The 18,610-nt window shown below is 39.1% G+C and overlaps 1 protein-coding gene across 1 annotated transcript; it reads right to left on the reverse strand.

Annotated features, from left to right (window-relative positions):
• Positions 1-1,105: 1,105 nt before the first annotated feature.
• On the reverse strand, positions 1,106-17,570 carry slc17a6b (solute carrier family 17 member 6b). The gene is made up of 12 exons (XM_003445742.5): positions 16,823-17,570; positions 14,591-14,846; positions 13,507-13,625; positions 11,684-11,798; positions 10,370-10,457; positions 10,170-10,256; positions 9,619-9,761; positions 9,277-9,426; positions 7,958-8,090; positions 7,493-7,603; positions 4,885-5,012; positions 1,106-4,170 (listed from the first exon to the last, which is right to left on the reverse strand). Exons 1-12 carry the CDS (start codon positions 16,894-16,896, stop codon positions 3,829-3,831), a joined length of 1,746 nt encoding a protein of 581 aa, XP_003445790.1. The 5' UTR covers positions 16,897-17,570; the 3' UTR covers positions 1,106-3,828.
• Between the last annotated feature and the right edge of the window lie 1,040 nt (positions 17,571-18,610).

Below are 18,610 nucleotides of genomic sequence, written 5' to 3' on the forward strand. Positions count from 1 at the left end.
ATTGCCTGAATAAAGCAAATTCTTTTAACTATTCCTATTTTTCTTTTGTGTTTTTAGGAACAAAGTCTGCAATAAACCTGAAATATGTTATCAATATATACTTGAAATAAAGCAATGAGATACAACTTGGCAGGTCTCATGAATGATACTGCTGCATCATATAAAACTATGACAAATGCAGAAGGCATTGTTTGTCTGAACTCTAATACAGGAAGCTATGATGAGAAACAATCCAATTATGTTAAAGTGGTTGATTAAATAAAAAGAGTAAAAGATCCCAAACAGCCAACTCAGTGACATGTTCCTTTTATTTATATTCTGCTGTTAAAAAATGTCACCGAGTGGGGAAACACACAATGCTTTTTGTCCTCAGACCTGCTTCACTGCAAACCTTTTTTTCATCAGTGCAAAACAAAACATACATTCACAAATATGCATTTGAGAGTTCAACCCTGTTTGATTGCACGACTGACGTAGTGCTCGTTTGACACAGCTTTAAGGGTTAAACTTAATCATCACACCACCCAGCACAGGAAGTGAAGCTCTAATCTTCCACATTTACCTCTGGATGACAATTTTCAATTCAGTTCAATTCAGTTTTATTTATATAGCACCAATCCATGACAACAGTTGCCTCAAGGCGCTTAAATGCAAAGCTATCCACCAGGACACTGAGTACAGACACGTGTAGATACATTTGTTGTCGTCCGATCTTTATCAACTATATAAACTCATAATTGGAGACAAAAACAGCAACAATTCACAAAGAATGTATGAGATTTATTAGAGTTGCTATGTCAAAAGCTTAATTTTTGTTTGACAATAAATTCAATCATCCAAGATTTTTTGTCCCCAGAAGTAAGCTACATTTTACAAATTGTTGCTTCTGATGTCACCGTAGCTTTTTATGAATCACTGACAGTAATCGATTCAGTAGTATCATATAACTCCATAGAAGTGAAACACTGGCCGCAGATGGCCAGAAACATACAGTTAAAGGCGATGTTGCTTCATTACCTGCAGGATGTGTAAAACAGAAACTCTTTGCAAACTACTTCACTAGATCAGCATGAGGTAAAAGCAATAAGTTATTCAGTGTTGCCTGAATTTTATTTTGCATTATTTATTCGCCTTTGTTGCCAGTACAAATACTCGAGACACAAACAGATTTGTTTATCATCATTTTTTATATCAAAAAGGATATAGAGTATTTCATTTTGACATCAACAAACCTCTCAATTTACACAGCAACAGAAGCCATAGACTCACACTTTAACTTCAGAGGCACAAAAACAGGAAACTTCTTACTACTTCAGGTTGCAACATTTGCTATTTTTCAAAATCGCATGTTTACGTTTCAACCTTTATGTCAATGAATATTGTGACACTGAATTAGTGGTTGTACAGGAGAGGACGGGAGGGTAATTAGGCAGGGGGGGTCCGGCCACTGAATAAAAGACATTAACTCAACATAGTGCTGAGAAAAGAAAGAGAGAAAGAGAGGGGGATAGAAAGAGAGTGAAAGAACAACAACAGCACAAAGTCAGTGTGGACCACAGCAAAACAAAATCAGAAACATGAAGAAGAAGAGGAGGAGGAAGAGCGTTTGCCACTCAGGCAGAGCTCAGTTTATCATTCTCATCTGGTGAGCAGCCCCTTCACAAACTCCTTAGACTTTTCGTGTTGTCAAAGACGTTTGCGTTGGACTCTAGTACAATATTTTATACATATAATTTTTTTGAATATATTTTTCTTTACAAGTGTTTATTTTCTACATTTGTTATCACAAAAAACACGACATGTTTAACAAATGCCTTTTTAAAAAAAACAGTTACACAATGAGTGTTCATGATGTCTGACCAGAACTGTTACTATGGATTTATTGCTTTGTACACTGAGTAATGTTTGGTGCCACCTGCACACTGAAGGTCCAATATGCTGGAACCTCACTGCTGATGGTCTGTACTACCTTAAAAATGTTTGACTTCCAGCTAAAACCCAGCTCAGCTTTTCACCTTTGGTAAATTGTGCAAAGAAATCGAAGCAACAGTAACAGTTTCTGAGACGAAGACAAAAAACTTTGGAAGAAAAAAGAATTGTTAAAAAAGGACACGCTACACATTTCACTTAGTTCCATGCATAAATACACAGACACACACATCTACACTGTGAAGTGCCAACTTGAGACAAAATAAAGAAAATGAACCCCCTTCAGATCTCGTCAGTGTGAGTGCAGACTGAGGACAAACAGATGGTTCTGGGTTGTCTTGCATTTCTGTCTAATTCTGACTCTAAAACACTTTCGATAAGTCAGACGTCCGCACTGTTTATCAGTGCATAAACTGTCTCCTTTCTGTAGTGCTACTTTTGGTTTTCCATCCATATAAATAGAAATCTCCCGTTTTGCTGAATCTCATGAAAAGTGAAAATATACTGTATGTTAACATACAAATACTTTTTTTAGGGAATGTTTGTAACTTGTATATTTTTCCCCCTCTCGCTTTGAACACCTGCCTTTTTCTCACTCTTGTAAGATGACAGATTATGTGTCCAGGGTTCAGCTGGGGAACAAAAGGACAACATTACAACATTTATGTAGTGAAGCATTGCTTAGTTACTGTCAGTCAAATCTGATTAAACCTCATTGTTAAACTCTTAATAGATGCCGTGAGGAAACATGAACCTTTCAGGAGCTTTTAATATGATGCATTCAAATGTCCTCATGCATCCCTTTGTTAAAATTTCTCAATATCTCTTATTACTATTTATTCTTCTCTTTTTAAATAATATTAAGTTTGCAGTTCTATAATAGTAAGGCTCTCATACTTGTTTTGGTTGGTCCCCAAAGTCTTTCCATTGCACAAACCCTTGATAAGGTCTTATATGACAATAACTATTGTGTTCCAGCTATATCTGACTTCATACAATATTTCTTTCATATATGTTTTATTTTAGATAAATCTTTAAAACAATGCATTGGTACAGTTACATTCTAAGTGGCATGACGGTGATGCTGAGTATTATAATGGGAGCAGCTTAACTCCTGCACTACACTGCTAAGATGTGTCGGGCTGCAAACGCAAAAATTAAATGCTCAACTGCAGCAGTACAGGGTCACAAAAGGAATTACAGATAGGACACTTCTTTTTTTATCGTTTGCATGTGTAACTAAATGAGCATCACAAGTCACTATGCCGCTTTTCACGCCTCCACATCTGGTCGCTTCCATGTTCAGGACACACAGAAGCTGGTGATGAGAAATTCAAAGTAATGTGCATTAAAAAGGACACACCAGTGCGAGTGCATTCAGGAGAGAGACAGTACGATCTATACCAAGAGAGTGTCTAGTTTCTGTTTACAATATTGTGCAGTGACATATTCACACACTGAGATGGCTGGCTTGGAGGACATTGTACTGTACTTGTTCATTTGATTAATAACGGTCAGCTTCTATGTACTTCTACAGGCTTCAGTGTGGTCAGGAAACCTTAGCTGATGGGATGAAAATGTTCACGTTTATACACAGTTGGACTCCAAATAAATATATCTATCATTAATATGCATAATAATACGTTAACAGACTGCCAATTTGATATGTGTTACACCTCTATTAATCAAATAGCTTTAGTTATTTATATGATCTAGTCATTTTAACATTGAGTTGATCTTTTTTTTTTTACATTTTTTATTTGTTTTCTTTAGAATTTGTGCAATCAATACGACAACGGATTGTAGCTTTTCTTGTTTATCATTTGTTGATATTTTTATGACTAAATCTGACACTCAGGAAAATAAACCTACTCATATATCAGTGAATGCGTGTTTGGTCTAGGAGTATCCCTCATCCTGCCTGTATCCGTAGCCTCCTCCCTGTGCTTCTTCCTGGACATACTCCTCTGTCTTCTCCCAGCTGGCAGCCCAGCCTCCATTCACCTGCGTGGTTGCACCATATGTCTTGGCCGGCCCTCCGAAAGCACCGTAGCTCTGAGTGATGTCACCTGTTTCTTCTGCCAGCTCGTCCTCATCAATGAAGCCACACTTCTCCTCACTGGTCAGTTCCGGGTCAGCCCACGGCTGTTTTTCTCCTGATGCAAAAATGCCGTAGAAGATCACGCCTCCATAATGCACCAGGGAGGCTATGAGGAATACGTACTGCCACTCCTCTCTGCTCTGAAGAGGGAAGAAAAAAAATTGTGTTTTCATAAATACGCTGATCATACCAACAAGTAGCCTGTTTAATTTTTGTGACCTTGTAGCAGAATATTGGGGAAATATTTAAAATGTGTCTACTTTGTAAATCTGTGGCTGCACACATCAAATGTACAGTCCATGTAGAAAAAGATACTTAATCATGCTACCGAGAAGTAAAAGTAAAAGCAAGTTATACTTTTGTGGGCTAGCTCCCAGAGGGATGATCTTAGTCTTATTTATTTAAATAAATAATAGATAATCAAGACATTTCTAGAGTTTACTCATATATAGTAATACTTACATATATAGTATATTCATATAGCTACATGCAAAAAACTACAAGGTCCCTGCATGCAGATTTAGGCCATTTCTCTTTTATTATTATTGTCAAAATGCCTCGAGGTAACTGTTATGTGATTTTGTTCTTGTATAAATAAAACTGAATTGAACTGAATTTCTAAATGTCTGGGTGAAGTATAACTTCTTTTCTGTACACTTACAGCAAATGTATAACATGCTATTATTTTTTTACTGTTTATGCAAACCCTAACCATTAATGAATGGTTTGCTGTATGCTTTTTAATGTCAAGCAAGGAAAATTAAAGTAAACTTCAGAGTTATTTATTAATTTTTGCACATATGTGAAATGTATGATGCTCATGATTCTGTCACATTTGGAGGAAAAGCCCTTACCTTGTGCTTTGTCATAGCACCAACAATCAGCGGACACACCATGCCAGATAAGGTGCCCACACCATTAGAGATGCCCATTAGGATACTGGCATAACGCGGAGCAATATCCAGGTGATTGACATTGAAGCCTGACAGCAAAACAACAAAAAATATTTTATCTTTGTGAACTACAAGCCTGGTTAACACAATGTAAAGGCCAGTTTGATACAGAAAGGGTAAATGCTATGAGTAAAGTATAAAAGGCAACTGATGCATGACACAGTTACAGATAAAAGTAGCACAAATGGTGACCATCTTGTTGCAGAAATAGGCACCAACTCGCCACACGTCCTCCTCCTCCTCCCCCACTCTGACTAGCTGAATGAGTAAGTGTCCTCGTGAGCTGCTGCACGCTGCCTGCCTGGCAAGTCTCCCGAGACAGCTAGCACTGAATTATTAAACACTCTAGGAGAAAGCTGGAGAACACCAGCAAGAAACTGATTTTGCACGTAGTCACTGATATCTGCAGCATAAACTGAGCATAACTGAGCATAAACATGACAACAGCTGCTGAATGAATAGCTGGCCTAAAGGTTTAGGATCATTAATGAAATTAAATTCCTACTTTTACTCTCCACAGCTTTCTAATTATGGATAATTTCCATGCACAAAGGTCATTTTTATAGGCTTTGTCCAAATATCCTACTTGAAGTCACTGTACTTAGTTAAGAAATAATAAATAATAAATAAACACTTTTATTTATTATGAATAAAATAGACACGATATGATGTGTTAATTAGCTTCATAAATGCTTGTTTTATTTTTAAAACGCTGGAGAAAGCCACACTAGCTTTTTCTCCTGGTTCTACTCATTGTGCTATGCTAACAGTCTCCTAGCTCTAGCATCAAATATAGAACACAGAGCAACAGCATTTAATACCAAAACAAATCAGCACATCTGCCACACCTCATCTTATTTTATGTCTCATTCAATCAAGAAGTTGTAAATGAAGTCCAAAAGGCAACCAAAACTCAAAGCCACAACCGCCAGCCTATGGTAGTCTTAAAAATTGAATGACAATTATTTCGGACAAAATTCAAATTTGAGATTGAGGTGAAACAGAGAGCAGACACTGACCTGAACGGAAACAAAGGCACATAAATTGTAATACAACACGCACAGAGGGAGTGTCACTATGATCTCTGCTAAGCATGCAATGACTCCATCAAATCCTTACATATATTATATAGACAAAAAGTACCAAGCTGCATACAGGAGCTGACCAATATTTGGTAGACTGATATTTGGCATATATATATTTGTTTGGCTGATAGTTATTTTTGTTACAGGAGTTTCCTAACAATTGTTATGTGTAGTTATTTATGAGTCCTTACTAAGACAACCCAACAATGTAGTTTTAAAATATATGTCGTCTGTTATCAAGCTAAGTCATTAATTACTCTTTTGCATTCTGCCCGATTAAGCTTGAGTTAGGTGTTTGTTGTGTTTTGATGTTCTGTTCTGTGTGTGTGCAATCAGCGAACTTGCAGAGTGATCAAAGGGTTTTTCTCTCATCTCTTCTTTAGGATTTTATTTTTATTTGCTGTTAAAAATGTTGATACAATATGGTGGCAAATACCTAATATTGGCTTTTATTGTTAATATAATCAACAGCCCCTTGAATATCGGTTGGGCTTGATGATGTGCCTCAAAAGAGCGCCTACTAGAGTGTCAACACCACTCTGTAACTTTACATGGTCTGATACTTTGTGGCTCAGTTGCTGTGGTTCCTAAACACTTCCACTTTGCAATAATCCCACTTAACAGTTGTTCATGGAAGAACTAGGAGGGAAGAAATTTCATAAACTGACTTTTTTGCTGTGGTAACGTTATATTACAGTACCTTGCTTGATTCACTGAGCACTTCAGAATGACCCAGTTGTTCACTTGTAAAGAGGACTGCATGGCTACGTGCCTGATTGTATACCCCTGCAGTAACTGGGTTGAATTTGTCTGAACTGGGTAGAACAGCGCTCTCTTGGTTTGCACCTTGGTCATAGAATAACCTTCAGAGCACACTGAAGTGGAATGATTTTGTCTCCCTATGTGAGTTCAGAGCATTCACCAGCTTGTCCTTGTATTGTTTTGACTATGACTTGTTTTATGGACGTTGATGTTATATTTTATTTTTAATTTGAAACACTGCAGCATTGTAATGGTGGGCCTTCTTGGGCAGGACTCCCCTGAAAAAAAGAGATGCTAATCTGAAAGGACTTTCTGGTTACATAAAGGGTAAACAAATAAAAATACCTGAACTGAAGGGTTAAGAGGCTTGGCCCAATACCTTTGTCCATACAGGGCAGCTGATTGCTGCTGTATTAATGTTAAAAAAGTGCACACTTTCGTTGTAAGCGCTGGGTCATTTTCTAAATTGTCTCAAAAAGCAGTACAGTAGCACCAAGTGTTGCTTACAAGTATATTTATTCTTTGTCTAGCTTGTTAGCTTTTTCACTGAAGCCCCAAATCATTAAACATTAAATGAAATAAAGCTAAATCTAAACAGTGATTACATTATTTAATCACTTGTTTCATAACCCATATATTCTGATCTTTTTACTTCTACTAACCTGATATAGCAAATCCACTGAAGCCCACTGCAAGCACGAGGAAGGAGATCGCCACCCCTTTGCTGTGGGAATATCCTACCACCAGTAGCAATGTGGCCTCCATGCCAAATCCTGGCAGGGAGAGACAGTAGTGTCACACAGACAAGCACAGACAAAGCCCACGGGCAGTTGGTCATTGTGGTGCCAATTGAATTAAGCGTGATACATGCTCCGCACTCAATTACATAAGTGTCAGATATGAAATCAATGCACAGTCACAATCAATGAGTCAACCCGTGTACTGAAGTATTGAACTGATAGATTTTTACCAAAAAATATAAACAAAACCATCTCTGCAGCCCAGCTGGCCGTTAAGAGCACCTTAAAAACAACACTATGGATCTGACACCATCAAAGTAACACCCTGGAGCCGTGCAAAGAGAGGTGTGGAAATTTTTGATTTCATCCTCGGTTCAGACTTCTCACCTCCGCAGTTCATGATTTTCCTGACAGTGGTAGTTGTCAGGATGTTCTTGCTGCGCAGGTAGTCGGCCAGCTGGCCACCAATGGGCACAATGATGGTCATCACCAAGTGGGGGAGGGCAGAAAGTGCTCCGACCTAAAGTCACATACAGAAAATCAATAAAATTAGATGCACAGCTGAATGCCAGTATAATAGATGAAGAGTTATAATTTTGAAGATGTTTCTCCATTAATTTTTAAAAGGCTCTACAATTTAGGAGATTCTATATTTGTATTTTTCATTATTTGTATTTTCTCACTTATTCAAAGTAGCTGAGCAGAAAATAGGAAATATCCCTGTTTTTAATGCATTTTCATGCTTTGTCAAATTAATGTTTGAGAGAAAAGAGCAGCTAATAAGGATCACACTCAAACACACTTTGAGCATATATTGGTCTTATAGAGCAAAGAACAAATTTCTGATTTGAAAGTCACTAAAATAAGATGAAGGGCATACATTTTTAGACTTTTAACTGTATATTTCTACATTTTACACCTTTTTCTGTTGATAAAGACCTCCCCACAGCCATTCATGCTACACCAAAGTAGTTAATTAAAAGATAAACAATTAAATTATTGAAAAGTTCTAGTTTTTTACTCTCTAATATAGAAATTTCAGTTAAAAACAAATAACATTTTCATCAATTGACAAAAAGACTATGTTTTAAAACAACAGGACATTCCCGGCACTGACCTACAATATCATGTAGAAAAACTGACACATGCTGTTGAAATTGCACTTCTTTATCTCATATTAATACATCACAGGGATTAAATATGTAATTTAATCCCCATATAATTAAACTTTTCACTCACCTGACCCACTTAAGATTAAAGTGGATTGTTTGTGGGCCTTAATGTAAAATGAACTTGACATCCTTGCTCTAACAGATTCTGTGCAATATGTAAAATAACTACAGTGCTTTTTTTTTTTTAATTTAAACCTGTTGAAGTTACAGTTGCTTTGATGTGTTTTTTTATTCCATCATCTGAAAAAGTTCACACAGGCCTTAAAAGATAAGCATGGATATATAGTGGAAATGTATATTGCATCACTTTGTTATGATGTGTATCAGTTCATGAGAGAGAACTATTGGCCACCATCTGCACACACATTGATTCTCATAATAAATCAATGAATCTGTCAAAGAGCAAAGGGTCACTCTCAGCTTTAAACAGACTGAATCTGAGTGGTGAGGGGTTTTCTTTATGACTTTAATCTTTCATGTCTCTATTCTGTTTTTCTTTTTTTGGTTGTCTCATGACATTTTTTGTAAGCTCACCTTGCTTATCTCAAAACCAAACACTTCTTCAAAATATGCAGGCTGGCTAATCAGCAGCAGGTAAAATGTCCAGCTCCTGCAGAAGTTGGCCACAATAATTGCATAGACAGGCATAGAGGTGAAGAACTTCCTCCAGGGTGTCTTGAATTTCTGGAATAGATTAAGAAAAAGGATGGTTTTGTTCACATAAAGGTAAAGAGCTTTGCCCGACTGACAGTTTCTGGAACTGTGTTCATATTTTTGTAATGCTTCTTACCAAAAACAAAAAAATGGGGGGGGGGGCTAAAAACGGGGTATTTTGTGAGGTTACCTAAGCCCAGGTTTTTGACGGTGTCCCCTCACCTCTGCAGGTCCTGTTAGCTTGGCACTCTCTCCAATGCTCTCCTCAATGTAGCAGCGTTCCTCATCAGTGATGGTTGGATGTTCAGCAGGGCTCTCATAAGACACCAAGATCCAGAACATATACCAGAAGATGCCAAAGCATCCTGTTTGTACGGACAAATTACAAGTCAGAAGGTGTACAGAAGAAGCATTGCAACTAATTTTGACCTCAGCAGTAAGCACATGCAGAGATTCTGGCAGCCTGATCTTTCTAAAACGCCTGAGAGAATAAAAGCCAGACAGGAAAGCTAACTGTATCCAGTCCACAGAGAAAGACATGGGGGTTATTTATTGACACACCAAAACATCAGGGGGGAAAAATTCAATACACAGTCTGCCTGCCTAAATCCATTTGACTTTCACTGACGTCTCTTAGGTTTTAGCCAAGCTTAAAAACAGTTACATTTATAACCTACATGTATTTTTCATATATAAAAATTTATCTCCAGTTCTTTTTGCATCAATATGCATGCCTATCCCATGCAGGCCCTCATTGAGTCTTACAGTCTTACCGTAGACATAGAACACTGAGGACCATCCTGTATACTGAACCAAGATCCCAGCTAGAGGCATCGCAATCACAGCACCAGCATAGGAGCCTGGCAAGGAGAAAGGGATTCAGTGCTTGCAAGGACAGACATCATCAAGGTAAAGCAAAATTTAACAAATCATATCTGATTCTAGAAGGAGAAACAGACACAAAAGTATTTACCACAGAATGAGAGGGTGGCCAGACGACTCCTTTCTAATGGCGGCGCCCATTTACTCCAGATCCCATGACAGGCTGGGTAGGTCACTCCCTAAAACCAACCACACACGGGAACAGTCTGTTTTCATTTATTACAGTAAAACAATAATCATCAGTGCAACTCTCTGCGCTTTGGCCTGTTCTTTTGAGCTATTGTTGTTATAGAGATGCATGTACTCTGGTCTCCCAGAAGCCAGAAAGATTATATAAATGTAGCCAATCTATATGGTGTGTGTGAAAAGTATTGCAAGACTTGAACAATGGCACAATTGCAGAGCATGTACTTCCATTAGCTTGCACTCGTTTTGTAGGCTACTGTATGAATACTAATATAACAGGAAAGGCTTTCAGGATTTCTAGACCAAACCATATTTAAATTATTATACAGATGTATTATTATATGTATATGAATACAGATATTTTCAGGTTTAGGATATGTTAAAAGTCCATTTGGAATACCCAGTTAGACTCGAATCTGAACCAATAGACATGTCATAAGTAATCAAAATTAACATTTTCGCCCTTGTAATTACCATGAACAAACAGCTCAGCGCCGTGATGACCTGATGAGCTGTTCAAGAAGCAAAACAGGCCTGCAGACATTAAATGCTAATCAGCCTCTAATTTGAACAAACTTCACTGATTTTAAATCCAGTCTGCAGGCTTCCTTACAGTAGGGCCAGCTGGTCTTTAAGGAAATTAACTGTGTACATTACCACGTGTTTATATGTCCAGGAAAAGCTGTATCTATGTATGTTTATATCTATCGCAACAGACTTTATAGCCCATGTGAGAACTGCATTATAAGCCCTCCATGTTTTTTACTCCAGTAGATATATTTCATCAACATGAGTGTCTAATTTCACTACAAAGCCAGGAGGATTGACATCCCTCTGCAAATCAACATTTTCCTCATTATCCATCTCTGCAGGATCACTTTACTGCTGTTTGTATCCAGGATACAAAATGTCACAATAAAGGAAAGAAAAATGAGCTGGACAAAGCCATGAAACCAGTTGGAGTGGACTGGATCCATACTGTACATCTCGCATTTCATTGAACTGCATGCCACACTCTTTATTCTCTCCTGAACTAAAATTATACAGTGAGCCCCTTTGCAAATGCTTCAATAATAACAGAAACTTTAGACACTGACGCCTTTAAGTTCTGATGAGGATAAATTCATTGCTGATTTTTATTCATGCACACAATAAAAAAAATAATAATAAAATAAAATAAAACATAGACTGCTGTGACGCACCTCTGACAGTGTCTTACCTCCACCAGTCCTTGTAATATCCTGACAAATATGACACACCCATAGTGGACTCGGGCAGCCGAGGGAATGAACATGTTGAGAGTGGAGGTGAGGACGATGGCTGCACCAAATACCCTGAAAATATCACAATGACCAGCGTTTTAAATTTCATTCATAGCAAATCGCCTCATTATTAACTGTGCTGAACGTATGATAACACATTTTATTAATCAAGTATCACAACAGTACACCAGTCAACAGCGTGCTTTTTGGGTGAATATTACCCGTTTTTTTCAGACACTTTTAGTAAAGCAAATCCACAAAACAAAGAAAAAACAGAATGTGTTACTTCCAATGGTAATTTTAAATCTCTTTGTTTTTACTTTGTTTTGCTGGAAAAAGCCGAAACCTTCCATTTTTAACCCAGTGCAGCTTTAAACCATCACTGCACCTGAGGAGACTTGTGGATGCAGGTCTGTTCGCCGGTCCTCGGATTTGATTGGCTCTGCCTTACACGCGCTCGTTTGACGTCGTGTAAATGAATATTTGAAGTAGCAACGCCCCGTAAATGACCACGTCACGTGTCGCTTAGCAACCGTTTTCGCTTTCGTACAGCTCGAGACGTGTTTCTCCTGAAGAATGGCGTTTAATTTTAGTTTTGACGCTGACCGAGATCGAAGAGGACAATTAACCGATGACTGCTCTGCATTATAACTCGGGGGAGAAAAGATCCATGCAGGCTAATCATTCATCAGGCTGTTAAATTTAGCCATAGCAGTGCTTATTCTTAAATATTAAAGCTAACAGGCTGTAGAAAGAGGAATGCTTTTATTATCGCTGTTTTATTTTATTTTAATTTTATAGATAGGCCATGTTTTTCCATCTTTTTTTTTTTTAGGAGGGAGCAGGTGAGCAAGCAGAGCAAGGCCGAACACACAGCTATTTCTCATTTTTGTCACGTCCCCCCTCCCCCGCCCCTCTCCTCCGCACGTGGGGGGACAAGCCCTAATCCGGTGGAGACTAGTGTTGGGCACGAGACCGATTGATTCGCTTACATCCTCGTGTCAGTCACACAAACGGACTGCAGGGAGATACGATTGTAAAAGTCACGGGCCCTAAATAAGAATATAATAAAAAATATCATTAAAAAAAACTATTTTCCGTTTTATTTGAGCAAAATGATTGCATGAGAAATGTTTGGTACTATATCAACGTCCATCCACTAAAATGTGTGCCGTGTTTTTGATATTACAGCCTACAGTCTCTGCAGTTTAACGTAATTATAATGACTGACGCATTTGGCAGTGCTCATGTGAATTAAAGCCTTTGGCGACAGGACCGGGTCTGGTATCCATGCCCTGAGAGAGCGACAGATTAGACCCGGCTCCCCCTAGGGAGCTCATTAACAGGTGGCAGAAAGCCCTGACACCAGGAGCTGCAGGCCTGCCAGCCCAGTGCCCTCCCTGCAGCTCTGCATCACTTCAGAGCTGCAGACTGTTTGCTCCCTTTGTGCAGAGATGCTCTGAATATAACCGAGACCTGCTCATCCGTTTCACAGTTCAGACACGGATATTTATATGCCTACTTTTGGCTGTATTTGGTTTTACTATTCTTTTTAATCGGAGGGGAATTTATTCCACTCCCCGCCTGAACGGTTTTTTGTTTTCCCACTGTTGACAAAAATTGCAAATATAGAAATGTACAGACAAAGGGAGTAAGAGGAAACTAAAGTCACGCCAATTGTTCAAACAATTCTTTTAACACCCAACACCAAATCACGAAAATCTGCCGACTGAATATAGCTGTGTTGTATTTCTGGTAATTCAGGGGAGGTGCCGCCTACCTGTTCGCTGCCAGCCTGGAGGATATATATCCTCCCGGGATTTGTGTCACGATATAGCCCCAGAAAAAAGATCCGTGAATCATTCCCACCGTCTCTGGATCCCAGTTGAACTTGGCTTTCTGGCAGATAATATGGAAAACAAAAACAGTGGAGTTAAAATGAACAAGTGGGCTATGCGCTTTGGACAAATGCACATGTGTTGCATGTGAGCTCTATTGTGGCTATTTAACCAGGAAATGAACGAATTTACTCTATCGAAGGATAAATCTAAACGGGGGCCTTTTTATTAAAGGCCTGCATGTGTTTATTTCGACTGGATTTTCATTGATCTGATTACTAAAGCACCTCATTTCCCGTAAAAAAAAAATTAAAAAAAATACATATATATATATAAAGCAAGCTAGTTATGTGTAACAGTTTGGCTTTCTTGGTAAAGACGAATATTGGGTGAAGATTTGAGATAATGCAAATGTATAATATAGGGGTCAGGATATATGTATATATATATATATACATATATATATATATATAGATATAGATATAGATAGATATATACACTAAATACATGTTTTATAGAAACTGTCAGAAATATTTAGACTTTTTTTTAATGCACCTTTTGTATGTAATATCCCTTTAAGAAAAAGACTGGCTTTTACATAACGACACTGACACTGTTCTACGTAAGTTATTACACCTTACACAGGAAATAGTGACGCTACTGTGGTTAAATCTTATTGAACTTTCAATGTATGCTATTTAATCCTAAGAATATCCTGTATAAGCTGTAAAGGCCTGGTGCCATTTAAATCAGGAGCATCTCTGGCGCATTTTTGGATTTACTTTGAAATCTGTAGCCCCGTCAAAAATCCCTGCACACAGATGTATGTATACTAAAGCTCAGTAGAAATGACTACCGGGGTTCATTTAAACTTAGAGGGGGGTTATTTCAAGGCCTAATGTGCCAGCAATAGAAGGCCTTTAAGTGTTTCTCTATCATGGCCAGAGAAACTCGTTTTAATAATCAGCGGCCATGCGCCATGGTGTGCCTTGTCTGTACACGGTGTACTCGCTCGCGTTGCCACACCTCTTTGATGATGATCTTGCCGTTCTGGTGAACCGTGCTGTTGTTGACCATGCCCACTATGGCCACGCCCAGGTTGCATCGGATGCCGAAGGAGATGCAGAAGCCCAGGCCGCTCATGATGGCGATAATGTAGCGGCGGGGCAGGCCGAAGCACTTGCAGTCGCACAGCGGGGGTTTCTTCTCAGCGGCCTCCCGTGGCCTTCCATCCTCCGTTAGCTCGATCACTTCCCCGGTTTTCTGCCTCCTTTCTATAACCCTGCAACAACCAGGTGGTGATAACTCTGTCTGTGTAGATCCTCAGTCATCCAGGTCATGGCAGTTTTAGGCGATTGAAATAAAGCCAACTGGGATTCTTTCTTTCTTTCTTTCTTTCTTTCTTTCTTTCTTTCTTTCTTTCTCTTTTAAGGTTCATGGAGAGATTTCACACCACATCCAAGAGTTTTGGTTTTTTTTTCGTTCTGAAAACTGATGGAGAGTCCTAGGTATTTATTGTCTAATGGGGTTGTCCCTTTGGAGGTGGATCTAACCCACCCTTTGTCCACAGGGTAAATACCTGGGACTCTCTTGGATGAGAGGCGAAACTTCTTCACTAACCAAAAAAGTCCAGTTATCTTGATTTCTACCGCTTAAGAATAACACTGTCTGCTGATCCCCTCAGTAAAATAACACCACACGAAATTAAGATTTTCAAATTTATACACATAAAACCAACAGACTTTTTTTCTTTCTTTCATGGAGGCCCATTAATATTTCCATTTAGCATGAATATTTTAGTAGGGGCTGGATGCTTGGGAGTGTGTGTGTGTGTGTGTGTGTGTGTGTGTGTGTGTGTGTGTGTGTGTGTGTGTGGGTGGGTGTGACCAGGATGCTGTCTGAGACGTCTTGTCACACTGTCAAGTAAATCCTGGAAGCATTTCCTGTAGGATCACCATAATCAAAGAGAGGTAGTGGGAGGTTTAGGCCTCTGTGATGTATTTACTTAATGGAGAGCATTTCCTCACACTGAGGACAGCATGTCTGTGAGGCTCTAGTCAGACGACTCCTACAACGAATTAAAAAAATAAATTTGATGCTTTTATTTGCTCTAAGAGGGGGAAAAGCTTCTAATGGGAAACAAGAATGAAGGTTCCCCTTGTAGAGCAGAATTAAGTCGAATATGCCCCTGACTGTACCGCATTGCAGCACCCAGCTCACTTTCACACTCATTAGCATTCAGGGACCGAGCAGCAGCTCCAGCCTGCAGACAACCCGTCTGTGGGCTTTCCTCAAACTCCTCGTGCTTTTCTTTTTTATGTATTCATTTTTTTCTGTCCAGGGAAATCGCATTTGTCGCAATACGTTAATTGTCTAAATCTAAAATGTTATCAAAACATTTAAATCCCCGTCTCTGCAAACGCATGAAGACATTCCAAGTTAAATAAAAGGGAAAGCCAGATATTAGAATTAAATACGTGTATATGGGGTGAAACGTAAGACCTGGTTCAGGGTTTAAAACCAGAGAGGATGCAGAGAGCCACTGATGTTTAACGAAAATCGGTTTAATTCCATTTCTCCTGCAGATTTGAGTAAGCACTCGGTGCAAGGGTATGTAAGGCGGAGAAGATGAATTCGCAAGGGAATAGGCCCGATGTGAATATAGCGGAAAGTCTAAAAACGCATTTATTCTGCTGAACACTCAAAAATAAATACTAAATAAAAAAAATGTTTTTTAATCACCAAACATCAACATTAAAGACAAGACACACACACACAAATCCAGGTGCTGAATTAATCAAAGCGATAGCTGTAAATTCAAATCATTCAAATGAATAGAATGTCCTTTTATTTGGTTATAACGACATCGTGAAATGCTTTAAAAATCAGGAGTGGAGTCCCACAAATTTCTCGCGTGGCCTGTGCGTCCTCTCTAACCTAATCTGCCAATCAGATTCATGTACAGGCCCCTGCATCAGGATCTAGTGGCATCCATACCCTTTCCAGCAAAACACACACACACACACACACACACACACACACACACACACACGCAGATTTGATTGCATAATTTTGTTCTTTTCTTCCAGAGGCGTGACTAGGCATCCCTGTAAGTTGTGAGACAGTGCTGGGTGCCCTCTGGACCCACACGTCGTGCCTTGTTAAAATCCAGCATACAAATGATCGCATTTTGGGCTCAGGCGGTTTCAAACGCGCTGTTGTCCAGATTTACACACAAAAAGAAAAGCCCGTCCTTACCTGTACATATGACCCAGGGTCTTCCCCGCAAATTCCTTCACCCCCGCCGTAGCTTTCGTCTTTACTGACTCCATATCCAGTTTCTGAATGCAGGCCTATTTTGTCAATATTTGTTTTACTGTTCAGGCGTCATGTTACAGCGCAGGATGGCTGGACTGCAGCGGCTGCAAGGAAAACAACAAACGAAATTACGAAAAAAAAAAACCAAAACAAAAAAACTGAGCCCACAAGAAAGGCGACGATCCAACAGCCGGGAATAATTCTCAGCGCTAGGCTGAAAGCGCAGAGGCGAAAAGAGCCTGGTGTAAAAAGGGGGGATCAAGCGAGCAGTTCGCCTTCATCCACCACCAACTCATCTCCTGCCTGGCGTACAGTAGCCAAGCCAAGTGCCATCACGACGAAAGCGAGCGAAAAAATTGATAGCCGGCGTCGTGGAGCGATATGGATCTGTGTTCGCACCCAAAAAGGAAAGAGAGAGGGAGAGAAACAGAGCTAATGAATGATGGATATGAAATAATAAAAAAAAAAAAACCAACAAAAAAACAAAACAAAAGTTAAAGTTCAGAAAACGGGAGTGGGCGTTTGGAGTGGCTTCAATAAATCAAAGAGCGAGTGAGGCTGTATCGTGTCTCCTGTGGTGAGCGCAGGTTCATCTGACGTCGCGTTCAGCACCGAGGTCAGCGACAGCAGCGCTCCGTGTCCAAACATCTGGCCAGCTGCTCAGCCCAAATAAAGGCCACACGCAAAACACAACATGCCCACAAATGCCATGTCTATATATTTATATATAGACGCTATAAAGGCTAAATGAGCCTGTCTCTAATAGCAAATTAAAAAAAAAAATAGTGAGGGGAAGAGAAGGAGCTGCTTTATGGCTCAATCGGTCTCTTTATTTATCAGCTGAAATGTGAAACAAAATGAAGCTATTTTATATCAATTCATGTTTTTTTTACACTTAAAAAAACGAATATTACCAGCAACAGTACATATGAGAGCTGCAGATCTCCTGAGGGCGGTGCTATGGAAACCAATGGAACAGGAGTGGATCTCCCCCACCCATCCCAGTGTTGCCCTCCAACAAGCTCCTCAACGCAGGAATCCATCAATAATTTAGGCGTCTCCCCGGTTTTCCTCTCCCTGACAACCACATCTTCCCACAGAAGCATGAAGGAAATCTTAGAATAATTTAAAAAAAAAAATTTCTTAAAAGCATACATCGAATAATAATAATAATAATAATAATAATAATAATAATAATAATAATAATAATAATAATAATATGCTTTAATACGAAGATCTTATTTTATTCACAGTCAAATAACCTGGGGGGAAGCGACCAGGGCCTCTCTTTTTATTTGTTGGTATGGGGCGACACCTGGTGGTTGTAAATAGCAGTCTGAAACTTTTGTGTGACAATCTTTGAGATTATTCGTGCATATTTTGTGTGTATGTTGTTAGATTTTTGTGTTTGTATTGCACTTGTATCATAGTTTATATTTGGCTTCTCCTGAAGTCAAATAGAGAGAGTTGCATTCGGCCCTTCAGTTGCAGTTGTTGAATGGTTGTTGTAAAAAAACATTTATGAGAAAGGGAAACAGAGAGGAAAGGCTGAGGTATGCCACATTACACAAGGACTGGACTGAAACTCAACAACGAGAGGTGTGATTGGACCAATGAATCCAGATTTGACAATTTTAGTTCAAATTGTCTTCAATATTTACAGAGCACTGCCAGTCATGGATCAGCCTCCGCAGTGCCTGGACATCAATATTACTGAAGCAGTGTTGG

This window comes from Oreochromis niloticus, linkage group LG1 (assembly GCF_001858045.2).
Source record: "Oreochromis niloticus isolate F11D_XX linkage group LG1, O_niloticus_UMD_NMBU, whole genome shotgun sequence".
In the NCBI taxonomy this organism is placed as follows: Eukaryota; Metazoa; Chordata; class Actinopteri; order Cichliformes; family Cichlidae; genus Oreochromis; species Oreochromis niloticus.

Bases quoted from the DNA above. Each gene is read 5' to 3' on its own strand.
- slc17a6b (XM_003445742.5), bottom strand. From the start codon at position 16,896: ATGGAGTCAGTAAAGACGAAAGCTACGGCGGGGGTGAAGGAATTTGCG. The intron at 11,799-13,506 runs GTAGGCGGCACC...TGATATTTTCAG, and splicing joins TCCAGGCTGGCAGCGAACAG to GGTATTTGGTGCAGCCATCG. The intron at 7,604-7,957 runs GTGAGAAGTCTG...TCTCCCTGCCAG, and splicing joins GAAAATCATGAACTGCGGAG to GATTTGGCATGGAGGCCACA.